The following is a 19,956-nucleotide window of genomic DNA, read 5'->3' on the forward strand; positions in this document are numbered from 1 at the left end:
CTGTTTTCATGTTGTGAAATGAGTTCCACTGACGTGGCCACCCTCAGGGTTTCAGCAATGCCAACCAATGACTGGTTGATGTTATACTCATCCTGACATGCAAGATAAGCCTGTAAGGTTAATAAAAAAGATGGTAGTATATCATTGTCAAATTCAAGAAAAAAGGCTGTTGGCACTATTTTCTAGATGGCGGAGGTAAGATCAGTGCAAATTGAGTAACTGTTGGGTTATTTGACTAAATTGGGCCACAGAATGCCCCAAAGGGAACATGCCATGACAACCATAACATTTTACTATAGAGGATAATGCCATTATAACTGTATAGTATCAATACAGTGAGCAGTGAGAGCAGTTTTATTACCCCCACTTGCCAGTGGAGGGCAATGTGTAGCACTAAGTCAATTAAACGAAACATAAACCATCTGTTTCTCTGGTCCTGATATACAAATAGAGCTGGGGTTTGTCAGTGTGAACTTGTAATATATGTAAACATTGTGTTTTGAGAGAAAAAAAAATCAACAATTTACAAAGAAAAAAAAAGCATTTATTCAGCAACACTCTCACTGCAGAGAGATAAAATCATACTCACAGTAGTAGGAAGTAAAAGAAAAGGGGAGGACATGTTAAAAAGGATGGTTTACAGAATGGTGGAAACATCTTGTTTACCGTAGCACTTGATGAAACAGTTAAGAAGTTGGCGCCCTCGTCAAAGCTCCATTCACACACAGACACAGAAAAGTCGTCAAATTTTCTGGTAAACTGGCACACACACGGATTAACATACATACTGTACATCCACAAACATAGTTTGAGTTTTTGTGATTTTTTTTTGTTGGCACAAACTGTTTAAAAATCTCCACTTCTTAGGTACTGGCAATGTAGTGCATGTTCTCCAAAAGATCACAGAACAAAGATAACAGAAGTGTCAAGATGAATAATTAATGATGAAAAAGATGATGGCCTCCTGGATTGTCAACACCTGTCTAACAGTGCAGAACCAGCAAAGACTCCAAACTTGATCTGTCATATAAAACAGAAAGTAAACAGCACGGTAGGAAGGGCCAGATTACATCAATATGGCAGAGAGAGGAAAAAAGAGCAAGTCTTCTCTCTCCTTTCAGTCACTGCGTAGTTGACTAATGTAGAAAAACACAATAACAGTAACTGCATAACAGTCTTTTTCTCACAACTTCAAAACATCTAACAAATGTTAAAATAGTCACAAGAAGCCCTCACCAGAAAATTGGGGGTTTTCTGATTACTGTCTAAGCAGTCCTTCTGAAAAACTGTGAAACATCTTATGATTGATTTAATCATGTAAGGCCAGATAACAATGGAAGAAAATGACCTTGTTTTGGCAACAAGTCCTCTGATTGCACTGTCTGATTCCTCTATTGTCAGAAAATAGCAAATTCTTTAATAAAAAGAAGCCTCAAGGGCTCCGAAATGAAAACAATTTCAATTTCCAGTTTCAGTCACCATTCGAACACGCTTTGCAGTCATGAAGATGTGAGTTTGGACAGATTAATGAATGAAGCCAACATCTTCAACGGACACGACATTAAGTGTCATTTATAAATGTTTACAAATATGACAGACAGCAGCATTAGAGTTCCTTGTAAGTTGATTAACATAAGCTCAGGGGTCTATACTACGATAGACTAATAATTACGCAGGTTAAGAATAAGAGAAAGTAAAGAAATTAAGAGCACTGTTAACTTGACGAAGACTCCACAATTCTGGTGTAAAACACACTGAACCAAAGTTAAAGGCAGTATAATCGCTGAGTTAAACAGTGGAGAATGTCTTGAGCAGCAGAGTTAGTGTCAGTGGCAGTTTGGTCATTGGCTTTCTTTGAGCCATCAAGCACTGCAGTCCAAGTCACAGTCAGAACAGTGGTTATCTTCCAATGAAACAGCAAGTCAGATTTCATTGATTAAAAATGGCAACAAAAAAAAAAAAAAGTGGTTGAAATTGTTCTAGACACTAAAGTATGATGAGCTTCTTTTTTTTTTCTTTCTTTTTTTTTTTTTTTTTTAAATGGTCAAATTTCTTTTGAATGACAATGGCAAGGACACTCTGCTTTGTTCCCCATCTTTGCAGTTGTACTGTTGGGTTGTTAAGGTCCATGAAGAGTTCAAAGTAAACAACATCTCTCTCTGAAGCTCTTCTTGTTCTTCTTGTTCTTTCCTTTTCCATTTTTGTCTTTGTTTTCTGACATTTTCTTACCTCGTACATCACGCATCAGGTCAAAGAATACCTGAAGAGAGAGAGAGGAAAAAAAAGAGGAAATGAATAGCTGTAGTATGGAAATCCAATGGAGTAACACTAAAAATAAAAATTCTATACTGGAAAATGGAGCAGCTATAAGTGGTAGAACAGACATTGCAGAAAGAAATATGGAAATTATTCCCATTAAGTACATTCTTAGGATTCAAGAAGCTGTTGTTACAAAGTTTTCCTGTATACTAAGTGAGTCACAAGAGGATGATGTGTGTAGATGCACCTTGTCCACGTTGGCTCTGGTTTTAGCTGACGTCTCCACATACTGGACGCCCCACTCTTCAGCCTTCCCTCGAGCCTCGTCCACAGACACTTGCCGGCGCTCCTCGAGGTCGGACTTGTTTCCAACCAGCAGGAGAGGGATCTTGTCCTCTTCTGCTTTCACTCGCAGGATCTGCTCCCTGTAGAAACAGCATACATGAGGTATTTTTAGTATTTTGTATTTTAAGCGACAGTTAGTGGAATAAAATAAAAAATAGAAATTACAGACATCCTGATAAACTGAATAAACCATTGTAATGAGCCAATTAGCTGGAGCAGAATTGATGCTATTTAAAGTACTTTATAATGATTTCTGATCCTTTCTTTGTTATAACTTGTTGTTTTTGGGTACGCCTGCTTTTAAAAATTCCATTGTTATGTTTGTATAATTTGCAGGTATCAATGACTGATTATTTTCTTGTTTCAACAGCCCTGTACAAACAATCGTAAGCATATCAGCAACGGTCAACATTTACTTCCTGATTTGTAACTAAGACAAATATCTAAACAGCAGCCTAACCTCCCACAGGTGCCTAGTTTAGAGGTTTGAGGAGCCACACAGACAGGATTCAGTACCTGAACTCAGCGGTGGCAGTGAACGACTCGTGCTCTGTGATGGAGAAGACTAGCAGGAAGCCCTCCCCGCTGCGAAAATAGTTGTCCCTGATGGCAGCGTAGTCCTCCTGGCCGGCTGTGTCCAGGATGTCGATCTGGACCTCCTCCCCGTCGAGAACCACCTTCTTCCTGTAGCTGTCTGCCTTGGTGGGCTCGTAGTCCTCCACGAACTGAGAATGAGAAGATTAATTTCTTTGGAGATTTTGAAGAATGAAGGACTCTACTCTACTACATTTACATGCATAAAGCACCACTACAGCATGAGTAGTAAATTAATCCTAAATTGAGCACAGCTACAGTTGCTTCCTATGATCATGTTCTTACTTTCAAGTAACAGACAGCAGCTCTTCTGTTTTCTGAACCATGTCTTATGATTGCTTCACATTAAATCCTGCTTGTTGTTTAGCCACTGGAAGGCACTCTTTAAATGTTAAACCACTAGAGGAAGTGCTGATTTAGTAGCAACAGATATCTAGATTAGGACACTGGACATACAATAGAAAAGTGAACTGGTTAGACAACAGATTGACTGGTAAACCACACCAGTTTAGAAGTTGTTTATAGTGGTGTGCTGACTCACCTCATCATACATGAACTGCAGGGTGAGGGCCGACTTCCCCACACCTCCACTGCCCACCATTATCACCTTGTGCAGCGCCAGAGAGCTCTGGTTTTTACTTTTACCGGTAGCCATCACTGGATTCTTCTTTGTTACTTACACACACACTTATATTCTTCTCTGCACCCAAACACACTCAAACACAACCTGTGAACGACAGAAGTGGAAACATATTAGTCCATACAGCAAATAACCTCAATAAATTAAGGAGGGGTAGGGGGGGTGGACAATTGCAGAGACAGATGGCAGTTGTAACTTAACAGCTTTCACTATGACAGTAACTTACTGTGCCAAGGCGCTAGGCTTTGCTCCAACAAATCTTGAATCCTAACCCCCACCCTTCCCATTAAAGTGCCAAATTGCCAACTCATGAATCCTAGAACTTTATAAAGTTCGCCATCAAAAGGTCATTGCAGCTGATCAGAGGTAATGACGCTATCATTCTCCACTCCAAGAGGCATTTAGGAATGCATTAAAATGGGGCATCGTGTGCTAACCTCGTTAAAAAGGAAGGGAGACGTCTTTGGCCATCTATATGGACTCTATAGGCCGTACCCTCAGAGGGTCAAAGTTCAGAGTCAATTGCCTTTGCTCGACTTCCAGATCCTCTATCTCTGTCAGACACAACTTCCAGCAGAGAGGAAATTGACTGTGCTGTAAATCCCTTCCTGGCATGTCTTCAACAGCCTTTAGATAGACAGAAAATGATTACGACTATGTTTTAAGCCTGTTTCACTACTATCCTTTTTTTTCTTTCTATTCCTATCTCCTGATTGTCCTGTTCCTCTTCGTAACCCATATTTTATGTTTGGTTTTACTTCAACACATTTCCTCTTAGTTGTTTTATTATTTTATTTTCTTCGTCACATTTCTGGTTTTACCCACTTTATTTTATTATTAATTATATTTGATTAATGTTTTATTGTGATAGCGTTTCCTCAGTTCCTGTTTTTATTGAGTCATTTATTTGCTTTATTATTTACTAATCAACTAAAATGCAGGGTACATGCAATGCCCATCATCAATTGATCAACTTGGTAATGATTGTTTAACAAGAATAAGACACTACAGCTGGACTAGCAGCTCTGTAAGTCTGTACTGCACACACAACGAGTGTTTGTCAGAGGAAAACACACATCATGCACTTTAGTAACCTGGTTATAACTAAAAAAAATATGCAGAGGTATCATGTGACAAAAGCCAGATACTTCAGGACTCAACTCGGCCCACTGAGGCTGTCTCTGGAAGATCCACCAGTCAGTGTCCATGCAAATCACTTCCTGTGGACTTCCTCGCTGTCTCCTGTCCGATTCCTACGAACAGTATTCAGGTCTCATCAGTTTACCCTTTCGCAAAACACAGAAGTCATAACATGTGGTATTAGCACCCACTGCTACAGTAACACCCATCCATTTTCTCACCTCACTACCACAGTAACACAGTGAAAAACACAGCTGAGCATCTGTCAGTTGACATCTGATAAAAACTCATGTCAGAAGCACTTTTTTGTCAGAAGACTCAATACAATTGTTGTCACTTCATGGGAACCGATCTTTTCTTTGCTTTAACCTTTTTTCCCCCCCGTATCACTTTATCTCCAGCAACTGAGAGACAAGAAATCTTCCCTCCTCTTAAGACGTCAAACTAATGGAAACACTGAGTTTATTCATAGCTTTATTCATGACCTGCTCCTCCCTTAGAGTAAACATTTCACTTCAGTGTATACAGTGAGACAAGCGTGCGCTGACATTTAACTAGACAAGGCTGAAGAGAGTAAACATTCCTGCTGATGGCAGAGAATAATATTTTCATGTTTGACATCATATTTATCATTAGAAATGTAGAGAAATCATGATACCAATGGAACATACAATACAGAGTTCAATAGTAAATGTGACAATTACTTCTGAATACACAAATCTGATTACTGAATATTTTCATGTATATTTTCAAGTTCCTGTATTGTTTACTGATTCCTCTAATTGTGGCTGTTAAACAAACTTTCTCATGAGAATATTTATACTATATTATACTACTTAAAATATTTATACCCAAACCAAAATTATCCTCTTGCATCGGATTACAGAAACACGTGTGAAATGATGTGTCACTCAGGAAAACTAACTTTGTCTTTGCCTTGAAACTACTCTGTAAAATCAAAGTAACTACAACAGCTGATCTGGTTTGCCTTCTTAGCTGATTGCATAGTTCACAAAGGGAGTATCAGACAGGCTAAATCAAATAAGATGCTCAGCCTCAAATGGTTAGTGCACTGTGGCCATGCTAATAAGAAGAAATAATATGTTGTGTTTCCTCATCATTAATCTTCCTCTGAGATCAGATAATCACATTTTAGTGATGCTAAGTCATATTTCATTTCTCTAATCTCACAGTGAAGAAGTTACACAATATAAAAAGGCAGGAGAGGAGGAGGAGAGGAGAGCTCAGTATGTTGACATCAGTGAAAGTGAAAATAGCAGCTTCAATAGAGCGACAACTTTCACACATAACGTGTACGTGTCGTTTCAACAACTGCAGTTGTGACAAACAGGACAGACAATGTGTAAAAGTGAATGTAAAATTGTGCATTTGCTGCAACAAGATTATGACATGTCTAAAAAATCACCATGGGGAGGGGGGGTTGCATCAAATTGACCTTTAATGCCAGTGTGCCATCTATATTATGATAGCTTTAGATGCTGAGGATGTAGCATCATGGATCCACTCTCGCTGACCAGGAAGTGGTGCCTGACCTGTGCTCTTCCTGCCTTTGTTATCGCTAACCAGGCCAGTGAAAGGGCTTATAGGAAACACACACACACACACACACACACACACACACACAGTGAGACAGCGCATGCCATATATACGCAACCGACCCCGGTTCGAATCCTGATCGGAGGTCCTTTGCTGCATGTCACACCCCCCTCTCTTCCTGTCGGTCTACTGATAAATAAAGGTGTCTATGCCAACAAAATCTTCCTATGTAAGAACCTATGCCAAACTCAGCACTTATGCATAGGGGAGGGGGGTGGGGGGGTCACTATTTCAATTATTCAAATCTAACCCACTTCCCTGTGCGCATGTACGTACATAGCCTTCCAATGCTATAAATAAAGACATCACGGTAAATAAACGGAGGCCTAAAACAACTAAAAAGTACACTCAGCACAACAAAGTGCTTAGTGCAGACTTTCCTGAGGAAGTCTAAAAGTTGGGTGCAAGGTCTTACCATATTTCCACCAGCTGCTGCTCCCTACAAGTTGCATGTAATGAAGGGGAAATGGCAAAAGAGGAATTCATATTTAGGTTTGACCCAGATATTGAGCTGGAGTCTGCATGGTGCTGGTCCTTTTTTTTTTTTAAAGGGGATGTGGAGGTTATGGAGAAGTGGGAGGGGGTGGTATAGTTAACAGACCACTCTGGTTGCTAAGCTCTTGAAATATAGATGACACCACCAGTGCTGTCGGGCTGCAGGAATTCATCAAGACTCCCTTTGGAGGAGAACGGGCCAGTGTTCCCTCCCCGCTGCTCGTAAAACACTTTGGCAGGGATGCACCGAGATTTACCAAAATTCACACAGATACTAATAAAAGACTTCAGCTAGACAACCGATGTTGGAGCTATCAGACCTTATATAAAAAATTGACAGTTAATGGTCCATTTCCCTAAAGTAGCACATGACCTCCAATCACACATGCTCTTATCTAGGAGGGTTTGGATCGATTAGGCACCAGTCAAAATCAACTATGTCCATCACTTCTTATTTAAATCACTCAAGCAGCTGATTATGACTAAAATAGCGACTATCCCTACTTTTATCTCCCTTTTTCTTTAGCCGTGATCTGTTGCTGAACCCGCGTTCTCTGAGGGAAGCTGAACATGTGAATTAATGTGCGTGAATTCAAGATATGTGTGTGCCATTCTTGCCGAGAACCTGCTGACTCTACCTCCCTCCCTCCCTCTCTCTCCCGCTCTCTCTCTACATTCCCAAGGTCACAAGGGTGTGAGGGGGATTTCCTCTTTTCATCCGATGGAAAAAGCAGCCGGGGCTTTTTTTTTTTTAGCCCAATTAACAACCCTACGAGATTAGCACTGTGTGGCTGTTTCTCTCATCATCATCATCATCATCATCATCATCCTCCTGTGGTGGTCAAGTGAGTCAACTGTAAGACTCTGTGTTGGCCTTGGTATGGGTGTGGTTTACTAGAAACACAAGCTGGGCGTTAGACTGACTTCATGTAAATATCCACAAGCAATTACAGGATGTGTGATGTCATTTCAGGGGAGAAACTTTATATGAAATTCATCCTGTTAATTCTTTTACATCTAAACAGATCCTCTCTTGATAATTCTGCTGCCATAAAAAAGGCTTGACTCTCTTTACTAATGCACAAGCTGCCACTCAAAACTCCAATTTCTACAACTCTGTAGACTAAAAATGTTTTTAAGTACTGGGGTAAATCTAGAGGGGGAAGTGAGCCAATGTATTTTCCACAGCTGAAGATCTGGCAAAGAAAAGAACATAATAAAATAGTCTTTATTGTCATTATACATGTACAACGATATTGAAAACAATCCTTATGGTATCATAATTTAAAAAAAAAGAAAGACGGTGCTTGTGAAAGAATAAAATAAATGAGTAACTAGTACTAAAACTAACTGAAACACATAATACACATACACCCACACCCACACCCACACCCACACACACACACACACACACACACACCATTTCTGCCATCAATATTGCATCCCTTAAAATTCCACTAAAAATTGCTGTTGCTGCTGTTATTACCGGATCAGGAAGTCATAGCAACAACTTGCTAGAGCCAAAACGACATAACCTGGAGTAGTCACCTCGGTCAGGATTTTAAGGTTTCTTTACTACAGAGTAACCAATAAATCATGAAAAAAAAAAAAGTGAGGAGGCATGGCAGAAATGTATCTAGTCGAGATGTAGCGTTTATAATGGGAATGATTTGGCCTACTTATAAAAAAAAGGCAGTATACAGCAGCAAGGAAGACATTTTCAAAAAAGCACCCCACGATGCATACTAACAACCCTCGGCCAGGGGAAGTACACAGAGGACTCTTTGACACAAAAAAACGGGCCAGCAGGGAACTAAATCCTCTCTGTGTTACTATCCTTACTACTTCAGCAACACTGAGAGGGGCCACTTTTTCAAATGCTTCCCCGTCATTGAATGTGTGTTTTATCCACCTGGAGATGATCATTTAAAAATGTGCAAACGTAGTGCATATCTTCACTGATCCCATTAGGTGACAGAGCAATGACTCAGGCAAAGCATCGCCATGGTACTCTGTATGGAGTAAACATGTTATTATTACGCAATGGCATTGTGATTTGTAAGCTTTTTTGTTTTTCAGGTTTAGCTTATAAACTCACAATATCCTTTCTAACCTCCCTTCAGCTGACTCGGATGATCTTATCCAAACTCTCATGTCTTTCTCATTATCTAAGCATTCCTCTGGACTGATTCAGGGTGCAAAAAAAAAAAAAAAAAAAAAAAAAGAGAGAGGGAGAGGAGTTCAGATCTTTGCATGCATTCACTTGCAAATCTATTCGTTCCTGCTACTCGTCCCCCATCTCTCTACTAGTTATGATTTTTTTTTCCTCCTTCATTTGGCTAACAGGAGACGCAACAGGCTCAGTTACATATTAGCTACACACCAAGCTAGGATTATTTGGTTTTATTACAGTTTACAAGTAGGGAAGGTTTAAACTGTGATAGCACCAATGAATAAAAACTACCTAAATTTCCTCCCTCTATCTCCCTCACTGAAAGCTCAGGTGCATTTATGAGGCCATGAGGTCATATGAGGTTGTTAGACCTTGATTCTTGCAGTTTTTGTGCCTTTAAAAAAAACAAAAAAAAAAACAGTCTCACCACAAAGCATACTGTATGGCTCCACACAGGCACTGGACTAATAAGAGCAGCAGGGGGAGTAAAATTGTTTTGTGAAAATGTCCCGCCTGAGTCTCCAAACTTATAAATGGAGTCACGACAATGTATTCATGAGAGACTATTACTCTCTATGCCCCGTGCCGACCAGATGATGATTTTCTGGAGGAGCCACAGAATGAATTCAGAGTGAAATTGTGTGTCAGTGGAAAGATGAGTGGAGCAGAAACCTATGAGATCTACGAAATGATCTCAAATCATCGTGTCAGCAACCAAATCGTGCACCTTGTATTACATGTTAGTGGATTTCAGTTTGTAAGGCTCAACAAAATGTCCTGTTACCATCTTACTGACACATATCAACCTTACGTAGCATGTTAGTGGTTACAATTTTCCAAACTGTACTGCTTTGAGACAGATTTTTATGCCTTCCAAGCATTTTTTTAAACTTAATTTCACAATGGAAATAACCACAAACCACACTTAAAAGAAGTACTCAAATGCTGTGCCTCAAAACGTGTTTCATCATCTGACTACCATTCAGAGGACAAGAGTTGATACAGTATGCTGACTGTGCAAGTTGAAAAAAAAAAAGGAAGGAAGGAAAAAATAAAAACACTGGGAACCATTAAAAATTTGGGAGCTAGTTGTAGTTTGAAAACAGCAGTGTAGTTTTCAAAGCAACAGGGATGCAGATGTTGTCGATTACGCCCCAAAACTATGGAAAACAATACCTTCAGATATCAGGGAAGCTTTGCTAAAAAAAAAAAAAAGAAAAAAAAAGGGGAAAAATAATATGTTCACTTTATTAGCTTTTCTGCACTACTGAACTTCTTTTAAAATGTAGTATTTTATATTGTATTCGCTCTATTTTTTTTAGCTACTTTTACTATGTACTATTTTAAAAATGACCAATTTTATTTTCCATCTTACATTACATTATTTTTTCTTTTTCTGCATTTGTCTTTGCTTTATGCTCCTTTTTTATGTGAAGCACTTGGTGTATATAATTTATTTTATTGTAAAGCACTTTGAGCTGCATTTCCTGTATAAGGGGTGCTAGACAAATAAAGTTATCATTACTAGTATTATCATTATTATTAGTATTCATTAGTGAGAAGTAGTAGTAGTTTGCTGCTGCACTAGTTGCTGGGCCACACCTTGATTGAAAGGGGTTGGTATATAGTTTAGACCTGCTACATGAGCCATGACAAAGGTTTTAGTCATCTTTGAGTCTCCATTGACAAACAGTGTTGAATTCCACTTATTGATTGTCAGCACTACATCAACACTGTTAAACATATTGTACATTACATGGATAAACTGTAAATAAGAAGATTATGGTGCCTTTCCTCTACTTGCTCCAGGTGTTGTGTATGCCAGCAGTGGGTTAAGGGGAACTGATTCATCACGAGGTTCTGAAAACAACCATTTGCATAACTTCTTCCTCTTGCTTGTCGTCACAATTTCTCTTCCGTGTCGTCATAACTACCTGAACACAGAAACTTCTTCAATCTTTTGTAAGCCAGTTTGTAATGCTGGCTGCTTTTGGGAGGGAAAAAAATTGTCCCTCTACACTCACACACAAAAACAGTATTTTTCTTATGATTACTTCACTTTTATGTTTGACATTTACTGAGCAGAATGATATGTGTGTGCAGTCTGAGGGGAAAGTTTCTATGTGCCCACCTAAAATCTGAGGGGTTTTTTTGGTTTTACATTGAATCATTTTGTTTGTACCACAACTAGTTTGGAAACCAATTGTGGTCCAATTGTGGTTAGGGTATACAACTTACACAAGACTGAAACCTACAGTGCACAAACACAGGAGAAGGGACTTTCAGTGAAGTAGGAAACATCTTTTAACCACATTTTCAGAATTTGTAATAAAAGTACCTGAACTATTTTGTGGAAAAAACAATATCACAGAGTATTTTAATGTCTTAAAACAAACCTGGAGGGGATCTTTTAAAGAGGGACTCACATCAAAGTTAGTTTATACATCTTGGGGAGAACTACATGTGGGAAGAAAGACAAAAAGAAGGGGGAAAAAAATGTTGTATAAATCCTCTTGTGGCTCCAGAGGGAGCTGTGTGAAGTCTGATAAAATGCCTCAAGTGATTTTACTTGAGGCGATGTTGGTTGCGACAGAAGAATGTTTGAAAATGGGAAAAAAAAAAAAATCTGAAGAGTGGAGTTAGAAAGAAGTGAGGTTACAAGACCTCTGCAGCCCTGTTCCTCATCTCTGCTTGAGGCTAGCAGCTGGAGGCTACATTAACCGCTATTAGCATAATACACGAATCTGTGACGGAACTGTCCTTAGGTTGAGTTGAATTGTGGGTAACGCTTTTAAGGAGTGCAATGCTAAACCTGTAGCAGTATGTCCTTTCCTTTTATGTGGAAAAAAATATGAGGAAAAAATGTTGGAATGGAGATGAATTTCCACTCTACGAAAAGGCCACATGATTTCATTCAATTTCATATTTTTTTTTTTTTTCTACCCTCCCTCCCTCCCTCCGAGTAAGAAGCAGAAGTAAATGTGTGCTACATTGTGTGCATCACAGCCAGGCTGTCCTTTTTACGCTGGATGAGCAGAGGCGAAAATGGACAGAGAGAGAAGTGATTTAAAGTGTATGTGATGATATTACAGTATAGGCCTTGCTTAACGGTAGCTTCCTGCTGCACACTCTGCTACATGGGGAACACATTTCTAATGCCTCAAGCGTGGATCATAAAAATAAATAATACGTTCACTTACTTTACAAACCTCTCTTCATCCTTGCTGACAGAAAACAGACAATTGATGACAGCTTGGTATGCTCTTATCTACATCACATCACATCTCCCGCAGATACTCACTCACTCACTCATTCACTTTCCAAGCCTTGTAAAAACACTGCACTGCCAACATCATTAGCAGATGGTTTCCTCAATTTCATTCTATTATACACCGAGAAGCTGGATCATTTGGGAAACCTCATTACAAAAATGAAAAAAAGGGACAATTTTTTTTTATTTGAGCCAGTCAAGTTAGGTCCAAAAAGAGAGGAAATGAAGCCTTGTTGAAAATGCTTGTTATACTGATGTGTTGCAGTAATAGGAAAGAAGTATAAGACTTATTCAGAAGAAAATAAAAACACTAAAGGTGATAAAGTTGACATGATTGTAGCTACAGTGATAGATAAAAACTTCCTGGACAGTCTTGATAAAGTGAGAGGAGGAATGCAGGGCCGGTTGAGCGTCATTCATTGACTGCTATAAGTTTACAACTACTCAGTAAACTTTATCTTTGCCAGAACTTTCCCCTGGTTGTTGCATTTTTTTGGAGGACTTAAGCAACTACATTTCACTTTCTGTGATGATTTGACTGTTCCTTTCCAGTTATGGGCAAAGCTCCCAAAGCTTTTACTGAATACTTGACCAGAGCAGCCATAAAGAATATCATAAACATCAATAAATGCCAATCAAAACTATGTGTATTCACTTTCCAAAAACCAGAGGATATGCTGTTTGGTGGCCTACAAGACTGCCAACCCCATTCTTGAGATTTGATTTCTCCGAACGAGCTGCGATTATGCTTCAATCAGCATTGTGCTCACGAGTTGTTTACGAGGGGTTTGACTGCGTGTCATTCCAGACGCATTAACGGTGATACTCAGTGACACTTGCTGACTGGTTGAGTTTTGTTATCTCACGAGGTTTAAACGTACAACAAAACTTCAGCTCGGGGGCACAGGAGATTAGATTTTGTAATGGTGTGAGACTTTATGAACCTGCAGCTATTTTTACTGATCTAGTTGTTTTGGCTTCACACACAATAATCATCAACTTCAGGAATCTTCTATTTTACTTCATGGCTTATAACCAGCTGATAGTTGTGTGCACACTGTTATGAAATCTGTGGATGTGAAAAGGTGCTGAGCATGATCCAACAGAGTGATACATCTTCTGTCTAGCTGATCACATCAATTTCAGGAGTCACATTCTCCCAGTTAAACTGTGATTTATATCAAAACTAAGCAGATAAACTTAATAGTTTTGAACAAGGACCTTCAGTATTTGGATCATGCACCTCATGAACAAACAAGGTGTGTCAAATTTAGCAGGCTACACTTGTTACTTCATTAAAGTAAGTAGGTATCTTGGATCTTGGTGACACTTGTTAAAAGTCAGTATCAGTAGTCAATGTATAATAATAATGTAATAAATAAGTAATAAACAATGTAAAATAATTAGTTTGTATTGTTATGGAGAAAGACCCTCTGAATGTTGGAGTTGGAGAAGCAGTTTCTAGCCTCGCTATGATATGTTGTTCGGTGTAAGTGGTAAAACTGGTATAGTTGTGAGTCTATTAACTGGTGTGGACATTTCCTCATCATGGCGTCCCTTATAATGATTTATAATAAAAAAGAATTGTTAGTTGAATCCCCTAAAACAATACATTTTTGTCTAAGTTTACCCCTAATGTATATCTGAACCACTAAACCCTGTATTTCTTTACAAACATTTTTAAAAGGTGGCAAGTAAATATATTTTTTCTTCACTCTTGAGACACATGAATTTGGATGATGAATTATATTTGTCTTTTTCCCCTGACACAACAAAAAAAAGTAGGCATAGCTTTGCTCACAGTATCCTCTCCTCTATCTGTCTGCAAACAAAGAAAAGCCTGATAAGAGTAAACGTTACACCTAACTGCTATATACAGCAACAATAAACAAACACTCAGCGCTAAACACAGACAACCTAAGCTATCCAGCACTCATTAACATTCTCACATCTGCCCTGACATGCTTTATAATTGAGTACTACTTTGACCTTTTAGTATTCTGGCCAGCAGTGGAATAAGTATTCAGATCCTTTACTAAGTAAAAGTAGATAAGTATTAGCGGCAAAATGTACTTCAAAGTATTGCAGTAAAAATAGTGGTTTGGTCCTTCTGACTGATATAGCCTATTATTATAAATGACATAATTAGATTATTAATACTGAAGCATCAGTGTTAGAGCAGCATGTAACTGTTGTAGCTGCTGGAGGTGGAGCTAGTTTGAACTACTTTATATTAGGCCTGCACGATTAATCGAATTTTCATCGTCATTGCGATGTGAACGTTCGCGATGAACCCATCGCAAAAGCTGGTCTGTAATGCGATAAATTGGCCACGCACACTTTTTTTTTTTTTCGTGGCGTCCAAAACATTTTGCCTTGTAACAGTAGACCAATAAAATTGATGAGTAGTTCACAGAGGTCCAATGAAATTGTGTGATAAATCAAGCACGCTTTATTATTGTAAATCAGTCATTTGTACTGACTCTCATCAACATGGAAAATACTCGAAGAAAATCATATGATGCGGCTGTTACGTACTTTATTATTTTTTCACTTTGCTTCATGGTTGATACACGTTGTCGTCCGACTCGTTCATAGGAGAGAACGGGAGAGTTCGCTCAGTAGGTAAGTTTTAATTCAAAGCAAGACGTACAATGACAGGTGCCAACGAGGTAGATTACTCCAGTAAAAGTAAGACTTAGTATAATGACTTAGAAGTCGCCAAATTACTTACTTTAACGAATTTCGTTAGTTTATATAATACAGATTTGTAAAATATTACTTTTATGAGGGTCACAGTCACAGACTGTAGAAACTTAGCATTTGATAATTGTGATAGCAGCGGTGCAGCAGATGTATTGAAGTCCATGCAGCACGCTGTATGCAAACTAATATTAAGCATATATCCTATTCATTACAATGTCCATGGACATAAATTGAGTTCTTTTGCCTTAATATTGATAAAATAATACACAATAAATGCGTGATGGCTGTCAGGCATCGCCAGACCAACCATAGCTAATATCTCATATTACAACGTGGGACACCTGAGGCTTAAAATCCGGCGCGGCTTGTACAAGTACAAAATTGATTTTCTTTCTAAAATTAGAGCATGCGGCTTTTAATCAGGTGCGCTCTGTAGTCCGGAATTTGCGGTAATTACAATCAGCTATTCAGTGTTTTAGAGTACCTAAAAGCAGGGAATCTTTTAAAGCTGAAAATCTGAAAGAGACAGGAACTGTATGCAAACTTTAAATATTTTCTTATTTATCGCAAGTCATATCGTCATCGCAATATTGAACAGTGTGATCGCACATCGCACATTTTGCTGATATCGTGCAGGCCTACTTTATATACAGTTAAGCAACAAATCATCATAAAACAGCTGTCAGCCGCTGTCCTGACTCCTAGCAAGAAACAGAAAGCTGAAACAAAACAAAACTGTTCCAGTAATAGTTCCAGCAAATAAGATTGTTGGATCTTTACAATGTTAAAATATGACACATTTTAAATGTTTGGACTTCTTCTCTAATCTTTAAATTTTCTGTGAAATATTGGATTATTTGAACATTTACTGAAATTGAACCACCTGAGAAGTTTAGAGGGAAAAAACACTATTTGGTGGAACTGTTAACAACTGATAGACATCTGAAATGTGAGCCCGATTACACACTGCTTTTTGTAAGATGTCAAAAGCGAGAAAAGTTGGAAACCACTGGTTTAATATCTAATAATGTGTTGTATTTTAAAACCTTGTTATATTATCCATTATGTCAAATCTTCCTCTAAAAAGTAACTAAAGTACAATATTTTCCTGCTGAGGGGCAATATCTGAATTGTGTAAAATTACTGCTGATGCAAACCCAACATTTCCAGCTTTCCTGCCTCATATTAAAAAAAATTGAATTACTAAATAAAGGGTGGTGCTAAAAACCGTCCGACACAACAACACAAGGACATATTTGTAACTGTTGGTTCAACGGATCACTTAGAAATAATTCAGGGAGGAAAAGTACAAGCAGAAACAGCCACAGTGATGATGCAGACCACCAGAATATCTCCAACAGGTAAACAACTTAATTTACTTTGCACTGATGTATAATGGAAAAACCCTAGCAGTGTGCCAATTTGACTCATGTCAAGACTCAGAGTGATTAACCATAAAACAATGGGAAGGGGGGGGGAACACCCTAATGTTAGCAGAGCAATGAAGTCACATGGAGGATGGCAGAGGACCATAACAAGAAATCTGTCATGAGCTGATGTTGACTGGGCTGAAAATAGAAAAAGCCATCCGAGGAAGTCTCAGGCCAATGCTTTTTGCTCACATGGTAAACTAATACATATGCAGCTTACTGATTTTAACAGGCAGCATCACATCACCCCAATCCTCACTTTTCTCCACTGGCTCTCTGTTCATTTTGGAATTGATTTTAAGATTTCATTGATCACTTAAAGCATGTCTGGCTCTAGCTCCTTGACCCCCTATGAGCCAGCCTGCAATCTTAGATCCTCAGATGGTGCCCTTCTAGCTTCTCCAAAGTTGAGGCTGAAATCTACAAGGTGAGGGCTGTGCTTTCGCCCATCAGGACCCCTCAACTCCAATCACTTCTAAAAACTAAACTCTACAGACTTGCTTTTATGTGATGCACGGTGTTCATTGTTAATGCCTTTTATTTCTCATATTATATTTGCATTATCTCCTTACTGTATCTCATTGTCTTCTTACTTTCAACTTGTTTGCCTTGTTACTGCTCTCTATGTCTTTGTTTTGTATTGTACTGCCTCTGCTTTGTCTGTAAACTATGCTCTTAAAAGGGTGCTATATATAAAAAAGTTATTATTACATTATTATTATTATAATATTATATGTTTACCTTATTATCTGACACTTTGGCCCATCTTATATGAACATACAACATTAAAACAGAACATAATTGTGACAGAAAATAAGGGAAAGCATATTCGGTCCCTTTTAACTCTGTGACCACATTTACTAGATCTGCCTTAGACTTCACATAATTAACTAATACAGGCCAATTCAGGTGTTTCCCTACATTGTTATTAAAGTGAATGAACTGGTCCTTTTGACAGTTACAGGATTACACCCATGTTAGCTGAAGAAACCATGAGCCAGTCTGGGTGTGTCAGCTCCTCAGGGGGAGGAAACTTTTCACCAAACACAGCTAACGTTAAACGGGTTATTCTCGACGGCATAATAAAAAAAATGACAGCTGTTAAACTATAAGTTTATAACATGAACTAGTTAAGCCTCAAACTAAAACGCCTACGTGACATCTGACAAACACGTAAAGTAGCACTAACCCTTACAACAATAACGCTAGCTTAGCTGACCAACACACAAAACCTCATACACATTGGACTTTGGTTGCACGACTAACTTATTGCTAAACGCTTGGTCATATTTATATAAAACACATATCATCATATTAGGGGAGTAAAATTAACGGAAATTAATGCAAATGTCCAACAACACTGACCGTAGCTAACCTGAGGATAAGTTCCTAGCTATTAACATGACGTCTAATGTTAGCTTTATGTTATATATATCCATTTAACACAGGCGTGAATGACACGTAAACTGCTACACTAAGCTTCATTTAGTTGGTTAACTCTGACATGAATTACAAGAGTTTATTTGGCACCCATCTAACCTTTTTTAAAACCACCCCTCTCTCTGGGTCTATTCGTCCTTCCTTTTCTTAAAAAAACAGGTGTGGTGATACTTTTCTTTCTCTCCCATCAAAAGTAGACGTGCTCACAATGTTATGCAATTTCCGTAAAAAATATATATAAAGGAATGAGAAATGTTTTATGAAGCCTTACCAAAAGCAGGATTTGTGTTTCTGCCCCACTCGGTTGATGCTATCTTTGATGACTGCATTCATAGAGCATAGCGTAGTGACTGGATTGGCTCTCCAACATGCAAACAGCTCCGGCAACAAAAGCCCCACCTTCCCGGATGTGACGACTACAGATGACAGGATGTGATGTCATCAATCGGCCTGACGTCGTTGTTATAGCTGAAAATAAATCTGCAGAATATATCAAGAGTACCTTTCTGCCATTTAAAAAAATATATTATTCACATACAGAAAAATTAGGAAAATGTTATCTAATATTGCACCTTTCCTCTTACAATTGGACCATTTCTCTAGTCTAGTTTTTATTTTATTTTTCTCTCTTTCTATTTTTCTGTACTTTGTTTTTATTTTTTATTATTAGTGTTTTTTTTTTTAATGTTTCCATGTTGTTACTATTATTGGGTTTTATTTTTATTTTTCAAATGGTATGTTTTTATTCCAGTTTTTTGTTCCAATTCATACTGTTAAATGTTTGTTTTTATGTAAAGCACATTGAGTTGCCCCAGGCTATGAAATGCGCTAAGTAAATAAAGCTGCCTTGCCTTTATTTAAATCTCTAAAAACTATTTAATATTAAGAAAAGCAATAACTGAATCAATCGCTATGAAACACTATTCCCTCAAACCTCGGATTAAATATATATAAACCCTCCAATATTATTTATTTATTTTATTATGTATGTATTTGTTTTTGCTTTTTTTGTATGTTATATTTTTTATTATTCTTTTATGTAATTTGTTATGTCATATACCTTGTTTACTCCTATGTGTAACAAATTGCTGAAAGACATAGATTAAAAAATAAAATAAAAATAGCCTAATAAATTAATTCAACTTGTGAAAAGTCACTTAAGTTATGGTGAAAAACAAAAAAGATATTACAACCCTCTCTAATGTTGGATGGTATTGAACTGACAGATAAAAAGTGTAACAATAGGCATATACACTGCAAAAACAGATGTGTCAAAAAACAACAACACACATGACTGTGTTGATAGAATTTTGACACGTGTAGATTTTAACACAGAATGTGTCTTTTTTTTCTAATGTCTCTGGATAAAACATAATAATAATTAACCAACTCTGCCTAACCTGGTACTAAATCACTTGCAGACGACCTGATTCTGGGTCTGAAGCCAGCCCTTGATCCTTGAGCTTTTGTCGGTCGAGGATGCGGGCCCGGACGCAGGCGGAGGCTCCAAGGCCTAGGCGGGTGGGTTACTGGGGTGATACACTTGTCAAATGCTTATGCAAGCAAGACTTATGGAGAATTCAGGAAAGACACCTCCTGTGGATCTGAAGACATACACTTACTTGGTTTTGATTCTCGCTACTTACAATAAATACTATGAGGTTGATATTAAACTGTATGGCAGGAAAGCAATGTCAATCATTTATCCTATGCTATCTGCTGGGGACTTGTGCTTAAGTGACATTGCTGTTTATCCAACCTTCGGTGGATTCAATAGGTCTGGAGTATACCAAGGGCATGAAAAAGTATACGCTGTACTTTGAGTTTTTAAATATACTTTAATAAA

At 38.1% G+C, this 19,956-nt stretch overlaps 1 protein-coding gene across 2 annotated transcripts; it reads right to left on the reverse strand.

The window, feature by feature from the left end:
• Nucleotides 1-520: 520 nt before the first annotated feature.
• ralba (v-ral simian leukemia viral oncogene homolog Ba (ras related)) lies at nucleotides 521-18,486 on the reverse strand. 2 transcript variants are annotated; one of them, XM_053328504.1, is made up of 5 exons: nucleotides 18,382-18,486; nucleotides 3,740-3,925; nucleotides 3,121-3,329; nucleotides 2,507-2,684; nucleotides 521-2,260 (listed from the first exon to the last, which is right to left on the reverse strand). In XM_053328504.1, the coding sequence occupies exons 2-5, from the start codon at nucleotides 3,851-3,853 to the stop codon at nucleotides 2,138-2,140; spliced, it is 624 nt and encodes a 207-aa protein (XP_053184479.1). In that variant the 5' UTR covers nucleotides 3,854-3,925; nucleotides 18,382-18,486; the 3' UTR covers nucleotides 521-2,137. The 2 variants fall into 2 exon arrangements, with proteins under 2 accessions (XP_053184479.1, XP_053184480.1); XM_053328505.1 differs by lacking the exon at nucleotides 18,382-18,486 and adding an exon at nucleotides 5,000-5,031.
• Between the last annotated feature and the right edge of the window lie 1,470 nt (nucleotides 18,487-19,956).

The sequence above is a fragment of the Scomber japonicus genome, chromosome 11 (assembly GCF_027409825.1).
Source record: "Scomber japonicus isolate fScoJap1 chromosome 11, fScoJap1.pri, whole genome shotgun sequence".
Classification (NCBI taxonomy): domain Eukaryota; kingdom Metazoa; phylum Chordata; class Actinopteri; order Scombriformes; family Scombridae; genus Scomber; species Scomber japonicus.

Coding starts and splice junctions, on each gene's coding strand:
- ralba (XM_053328504.1), bottom strand. CDS start 3,853: ATGGCTACCGGTAAAAGTAAAAACCAGAGCTCTCTGGCGCTGCACAAG. Junction 3,330..3,739: donor TGCAGTTCATGTATGATGAG/GTGAGTCAGCAC, acceptor TCTCATTCTCAG/TTCGTGGAGGACTACGAGCC. Junction 2,261..2,506: donor CCAGAGCCAACGTGGACAAG/GTGCATCTACAC, acceptor CTCTCTCTTCAG/GTATTCTTTGACCTGATGCG.